This window comes from Camellia sinensis, chromosome 8 (genome assembly GCF_055761805.1).
Source record: "Camellia sinensis isolate YWXY chromosome 8, ASM5576180v1, whole genome shotgun sequence".
NCBI lineage: Eukaryota > Viridiplantae > Streptophyta > Magnoliopsida > Ericales > Theaceae > Camellia > Camellia sinensis.
This window is the reverse complement of record NC_138968.1, coordinates 126,514,453-126,522,034: the sequence shown is the minus strand read 5'-3', so window position 1 is coordinate 126,522,034 and position 7,582 is coordinate 126,514,453. Positions and strand designations below refer to the sequence as shown.

The 7,582-nt window shown below is 37.5% G+C and overlaps 1 protein-coding gene across 1 annotated transcript in view; it reads left to right on the top strand.

Annotated features, from left to right (window-relative positions):
• Positions 1-755: 755 nt before the first annotated feature.
• The window catches only part of ATRX (P-loop containing nucleoside triphosphate hydrolases superfamily protein), a 44,740-nt gene continuing 37,913 nt past the window's right edge, over positions 756-7,582 (top strand). Inside the window, exons 1-5 of the mRNA XM_028246286.2 lie at positions 756-969; positions 5,244-5,430; positions 5,607-5,669; positions 5,765-5,860; positions 5,948-6,040. Coding sequence (XP_028102087.2) covers positions 5,311-5,430; positions 5,607-5,669; positions 5,765-5,860; positions 5,948-6,040 — 372 coding nt within the window. The 5' untranslated portion in view covers positions 756-969; positions 5,244-5,310. The remainder of the gene's footprint in view (positions 970-5,243; positions 5,431-5,606; positions 5,670-5,764; positions 5,861-5,947; positions 6,041-7,582) is intronic.

Sequence of the window (7,582 nt, the reverse complement as noted above, 5' to 3'; positions counted from 1 at the left end):
TAAAAAAAAAAATCAGCCCATACAGATCTGAGCTGTGAAATCAATCTATAAAAATAAAAAATAAAAACTCTAATACATGATTCTCTTCAACTTCATCTTCATCAGATCTGGGTCAGGGAAACCCGACAGAAGCAACGGCATGGAGGACGACGACGATCGAAGGGAGGCACAGAGATCAGTGTGAAGCAGATCGGAGGGAGGGAGAGAGATCGGCGTGAGATCGGAGGGAGGGAGGGAAAGAGATCGGCGTGAGGCAGATTGCGGGAGGCAGTGATGGACATCGGGGAGAGGCAGTGAGGTCTCGGAAGGAGGGAGATCGGCGTGAGGGAGTGATGGAGGAGATGAGAGGGAGGGAGATGAGAGGGAGGGACATCGGATGAGGGGGGGAAGGTTTGAGAGAGAGAGAGAGAGAGTGTGTGACTAAACTCAGTCCATACAGAATAGGTTTACGTATTAGGAAACATATATGTATAGCGAGGGGTGTAACTGTAATTTCAGTTCGGGACAAACGGGGACATGGACGGGGCGGGGGTCGGGCCGGGGCTGGGAAAGGTATCACCGTCCCCGGCCCGAAAATGATCAGGTATTTATTTTTTAATACCATCCCTGACCCGTGGAGAATTTTTTTCAAGAAAAAACCGTCATATTCGAGATCGAGAGATCGAGTCCCAGTCGGGCTGATTTTAAATTGCCATCCCTATCCCCCTTCCCCCAAAGAAAAAAGAAAAAAACCGGGCCGGGCGTGTCAGTATTTTGGAGTGTGGGTGTCGGGTTCGGCGTTTCTATGTCCTGAAGCGTGAAACCAAAACCAAAGCTGAAAAGGGGACGCAAAGGAAGAGCTCAATACATTGCCCTAAAAACCACAATCGAAGTCGTAGAGCATTGCGATTGCGAATGCGAATGAATGCGAAGCAGACATAGGTCACCCGCTTGTGAAGTCCTTGTCTTCGTGCTTCAATCGACTCACTGGTAAGTCCTAATCTTACCAAGCTTTTTGCTGAACCGATGCCTTAGACGACCTCGCTTCGCCCAGAACTGTTGACTTTTGGTAGTTCTAAACGGTTGAGTAACTAGTATTTTTCAACTGGTTTTGTGCCTAAATTTGCTCCTCTTGGGAGTTTTAGATTTTTAGGATTGATTCAGTAAATGGGTTTTGTGTTTTTTTTTTCTTCTGCATTTTATTTATGGATGGGTGCTTAACATTTAAAATGAGGTTTTGTAGTCACTGTTAATTGTTTTTCTATAATTTATTCAAATATGATATAGAGGGTTGCAAAATTTAGTACATATTGATGAATGCGGTGTGTGAATTTTGATAGATTATCCAATTATAAGTTGGGTTTTGTTTAATTTAACTCTCCACATTGTTTTAATTGCTGAGCCTTTTTCCTCATTACTTGTTAAAAGCTTTGACCTAAGATTAGTGAATGCATTAAATAAAGGTAACTCACAACATTTTCCAATGTCCCTGGCTTTTTTTTTTTCTAAATTCTCTCGGTGTGTCTTCTGAAATCCAGCTATTATGTCTGTGTTGTAATGGATGAAGACTGTATGGCAGATGCTGAATGAGCGTTTAGTGGTTTTAGCAAGAACAGCCCATGCATAAGGCAATTAAGTCCATTGCAAAGTGGCATTGAAACTATGAAGCTAAATGTTTAGCAATATATGTAAGGGATAACTCAATCTGTGGGCTCCACAAATAAGGGATCCTAAATAAGAAGTGAAACTAAATGTTTAGCAATATATGTAATTGTAAATTTTGATTTTTATTTGGGCATGACTTTCTGGTTTTATATATTATTTGCTGTCAATTAAGTTAGTAAGTTTACAATGAAATGGTCTAAATCTAATTACACGGTATCTCCCTTGAGGTTTCTAACAATATAGAGGCCTTATCCGAGATTTATGAAATCACACTACCTCATTACTTCTTCTGACAACATATACCGACCTCCGTTCCGTTAGTTAACCCTTATAATATGAATAGAAAATGCTGATGGTAGCATTTGAAAATTTGAAAGTGCCAATTTGACCCTTGATTGTGTCAACGGAATAAACTCATGGTCAAACAAGATCTTGTGGCCTCTTTCTCAGAAATCAACACCAAGAAAATTATCAAACAATTGATGTGAATCTTGCACCAAACAAATTATTGACTAGACTTTCAAGAAGAGCATTCAACGAGAGAGCATATGGAGCAGTGGCACTATATATGTTAGTGGTGATTTGGTTCAAATGGGGGTTGAAATGGAAGCAAAAATTGTGACATAATGATGACTAGGCTCTCTGCATTTTGTAGCAATGGGGATTTGTAGAAGCTCTTATGGTTTGTGCCACATATAACCATTTATAAATAATGGCATTTTAATATTTCCTAGCCTAAACACAATAACTACTGTAAGTTGGCTTGTGTTGGGGACATAGTGATGGATTGGCAATTTGGCATGGGGGTTTGATTTGTGGTAAGGTTGAGTCATAGTGGATGGTTATGAAAGTTGGTGTAATTGAAGGTAGAGGAGGACTATTGCAAAGAGAAATAGAGAAAAATAGAGAGAGAGAGATAGAGAGAAGAGGAAGGAGTTGGCAATGAGGGTATGACATATGGTGGCCTTGGGTTCATTTGGCGGTGGCCAAATCAAGGGTGACAGTGGGCTAAGTTTAATGTCGTTTGTCAGGTTAGGAATTTTATATTGGCAATTTGGCATGTAATTTTTAGAAACCTTAGGGGTGGTTTCCATATTTGTTAAAGACCTAAAGTGAGGTTCGTGTAAACAAATCAATTAAAATGTCTTTTTTTTTTTTGGGCAAAAATATTGAGGAGATGGATTTACAAATGCTTGAGACGATATGGGTGGGTCTTCAAATGGTGTTGAAGATAGGGTATTGGTGGGTGGAAGCACTAAGGTTCCTCATTTAGTTGTTTTGGAGAAGTTTTCTTTCGTCCCCAAGTTTGCTTGGTGGTGGTCCTTCATTGTTCTTCTATGATGTCCTTGGGGGTTGATTGCTTTGGGACAAATGATAGCTCCAGTGAAGATGTGTCTAAGGAAAGAGGTAAAGAGTTGTGCCTTTGCTAGGAAGGTGTGATTTGACCCTACTGTTATTCTTTTGGATTGGAGAGTTTTGAGGTGCAATCAAAAGGTTCGGACTAGGAATGGGTTGCTTGCGATGATGATTACGGAAGTAGGTGGTTGGTGTTTGACCCTAATGGTGGTTGGGTTGGGATGCTGGAAGGTGTTACTGCTCGGAGTGATCTCTTTGCCTTGTTGGACTATCCTCCTGTGGGGAGATGAGACCAGAGACAAATTTTGATGTTGCAAACTTGTTTACTAATGAGCCGGTGCAACTTGCAGAAGTGTTTAAATGGGTGCCTAACTGAAAGGATGTGAACAAATTTTTGGGAGTGTCTTTTGAAAGTTATGAGGAGGTTATGAGGCTGTTCAAAGCAATTGAGGGTAAGAGGGGTGCTGGTGCTTTTCAAAAGAGTTTAGAAGAGGGGTAACCCAAAGAGGAGATCAGAAAGGAAGTTGAGGAATTCGTAATGCTCCAATCAATTATGAGAGGCGTAGGGAGTGAAGTAGTGAAGTGCTTGTATTAAAGTGAATGGATCTTTTTTATTGTTAAAATGAGAATTAAGATTATCAATTGGGATGCGAGGGGGTTGAATGCAGAGTGGTTGAAATCATCGTTTAGAGATTCTTCAATGGATTCAGGTAACATTTCTTCTTTACCATCATTGTCTCTTTGGTTCTCTTTGATTGTCTCTTCGCTAGTGGTTCTTCTTTTTCAATCTGGTTATTCCTTTCATCCCTTGTTCCATCCTTCGGATTTTCTTATTATTTCTTTAATGTGCCCTTTCAACTTTTTTCTATTGAACCCTTTACATTTTCCATCTTCATCTTCATCCTCATCCCTTGTTATTGTTGATTTCTCATTTTCTTGTGTTTTGAAGTTTCTATTCTACATTCCATTTTGTCCTTCTGCATCTCTTCGTGTCGATCCATCTCTGCATTTTTTGAGTCTTACAGTGATACCCATTATTCCAACAATGACTTCTTATAAGAATGGAGCAACATATTTCAAGATTGAGCAGAAAATATTTATCGTACAAGTTAATGAGGTTTCAAGGGGTGAGATGATATCCATAGCTGAATGAAATAGAAGTAACAACTATGGTCAAAGTGGATCTTGGTACTGCGTATTGGGTGATTCATGTGCTAAAGGAGGTTGTTAAGTTGTTCCATGAGTTTTATTTATTTATTTATAAATATGGGTAGAGAGGTATTCCAACTGCAATGGGGTATTTTATTAGTTTTCTATGTGGATTGGTTGCCGGCAAAAAGCCCACATTATTGTTCTGGCTGGTTGTCAGCTTCAAGGATGGAGTAAGATGGGTGATTCTATCACCATGTGCTTACAAACCTATTCTCTTCAACAGTGGTAAGGATGCTAAGAAGTGGGGAGGAGTGGAGGCTACACAGTCTTCAAAAAAGCAAAAAAACACGAGAGAACATAGCATTATCATTTCCGAATTGCTACTGCAACATTTACGAAATGTTTCTGTTTCTCTGCTAGTTGAAACAAAACATGAATTTTGTTTTTTTGATCCTTGAAAGCATTAGGGAGGGGAGTTTGTATCTCGGAGGAAAAAGTGGTGCAGGAACTAGAAGTAAGACCAAATGGTATGTGGACGGGACAGGAGGGCAGTTCTGTAATTTAATTTTGAGGATAGTTGAACACTAGAGGCAATATTGGATGACTCCATAGGAGAGTGATGTGGCCCATAGAAACGAGATCATGGGTGTGAATAGTGCCAACCTTAGAGGAATTTTTATAGCTAAGCTTTTGAGCATTTTATTTTTGTGCCCTTTTTGCATCTGTTGTTGAAGCATTCACATTCAAATCACTGGAATCAATTTTGTTTTTGCAAGTGTTATCAATTTTTCATTCACAAACTTCATAATTTATTTGTGCTGTGTAATCATACTATATTTAGGTATTATAGTCACTGCATGGATATACGACAAATTTAAATGGTTTTTTAAGAATTATTATTGTTATTTGTTCCAGCGCATGAATTTGCTTTATTTTAAAACTGTCATTGATTCTTTCACTAAAATTATTAAGTTCTAATATCTTATTGTGGACAACATGCTTCCACTATTAGTGTTTTGCTTGACCTATTTGTTGTGCATCTGCTAACGAGGTTGGGCAGTTAATATGTTTATTCTTGATTTCATTTGCAGAAATTATTGCTTGAAATCTTAAGATATTTAGAAGGCCTGTTTTGTAATATTGTGACTTAAATAAGAGATGGAGAATAATGACGGGGTAGTGGATGATGTTGAGAGTGCTTCTAGTGATTCTTTTATTGACGACTCAGATGATGACGGACCTTCAGTATCTGCAGAAGATGATGGATTGCATCTTGAGGCAAGTCAATATTGACCCTTTTATTTGTCACAAGATTTTCTAAATTTTTTACATTAAGGATGATATGATAGTTTGGTGTTCTGATGTTTCTTTTTTATGCTTTTTGTTATTGTTTTTCTTGAAATCTGTTAAGCGTTCATCATAGTTATTTTCATCCTCCATTTTTCTTAATGCAGGCATCCTTAACCGAGGAAGAAATAAATGAGCTAATTGCTGAACTGTTGGAAGTTGAGAGCAAGGTATAATTTTCTTTGCTTGTTTTTCTTGTTCAGTTAGTTTTATTTCCTTCTATTTCTACTTTTATTTTTTGGCTCTCTCTCATTCTCAATTTTAGGCTGCAGAGGCTCAAGAATCACTCGAAGATGAGTCACTAGCAAAAGTGGAGGTTGAAGTTCGGCAAGAATTGGCGCAGTCTCTTCAGGAAGATGATGTTAGTTGACTGCCCTTGTACCTATGAAATCTCTTCTAGAATGCTTTGTTCTTGTCCTTTACTGATGTTCTTTTGTGTGTTACACAGCTTGAGAGGGCTGTTGCTGATGAAATGGCAACTTTCAGAGAAGAGTGGGAAGCTGTGCTTGATGAGCTTGAGAAAGAGAGCGCGCAATTGTTGGTCTGCTTCTTTCTTCAATTTTTGAAATTAATATACTGGTGGCTGTTTTGTCTTTTATACCATTGCATTGATTATGAGCCCATTAATGTTGTAGTTTTAATAGTTAATGGATATCATGTTAATTTCAATAATTGTTGGACATGAGTAGTAGTCATAATCTATGGTTCATAAATTGGGTCAAGTAATGTTATTTAGTCCAAGAGTTACCAAATATTCTTAATTTCTAAATTAGAGTTCTAGTCGTAAGAAAAGTCTAGCAGTTTATAAATAGGCATGCAATATTTTATTATTTTTATTATTACCTTTTTCTTTTCAAGATGAAGTTGCTATTATGAGAATCTGAGATTATGTTTGTGTTAATTTGCCTACACCTTACAAGGTGAAACACCACTTTACATTTCTTCTTCTTCTTTAACCCAAGTACTGCTCTCAGGCTAATGTTCACAAGAAACACAACCCTAAAAATTTTCACTCTTTGACCTAAAACCCTATTTAATCATACATACCCAATCAGCCGTAATTGAATCTCCTATGTATTGGCTTTAAACACCAAACAACTTATTGTTTAGACCGTTAGTAGCCTGTGTTATGAAAATCCGGTAAGCTGGCCACTTTTAAAATCTTACCAAGTAGAAACCTTTTCCTCCCCTCTTAGAACACTAACCCTAGAATTTTTTCATAACCAATACCCCCAATTTCTATTACAGGCAACAATACTCCTAGTTTCCTAAAGCTGTTGTGCATTAGTTTGGTAATAAAAGCTTAAGGATTCTAATTGTTTGTTGAATTTGAAATCATTGGAGGTGTAAGTAATAATGAGTTGCAATTCCTTATCAAAAGAAGTAGTAATGAGTTGCAAACTGAACTCTATAGTTTCTAAGAAAATGTACATGCTAAGATAGATAGTGTTGACTCGAGACTAAGAGGCTTTGATTTGAGAATGGGTTCGTTGGGGAACACCATTCAATCCTTAAAAGTTTCTATTGATTGTTTTCTTTAACAACAATAAGGTTGTGCAATAGGGCAACAAAAGAATGAAACTGTTGTGGTAATTGAAGAAATTCTAAAGGAGCAAGATAAACATATTGCCAGTGTCAAGGATATTAAGGAATTGAAAACTAAAATTGACGTTGTAACTAAAGAAGGCATGAAAGAACATTATGATCATGATTCTAAAGCCCAAGAAGTCAAAGAAAAGAGTGAGAATGCAATCGAACTTTGTACTCTTTACAAATAAAAGGATGTTTACCACTGTCCCCATCTAAACATTGATTTTATCATTTTTATAAATAAATTTAAGGACAAATTTCACTTTAACCCCTTGTGGTTTGGCTACGTGCACATAATCCCTTGTCATTTGAAAGTAAGCACATAAACCCCTTGTGATTTGTGACTAAAGTGCAACGTTAAGACTGTTGAAAGTCTTGAGCAAAAAGACTAAACTACCCTTGTACATAAGTAATCTCGTTGTGCAAACCATGGACATTTTTGTCATTTTTTGGAAGGCAAAGCCACTTTAACCTCTTATGTTTTACTTCATGT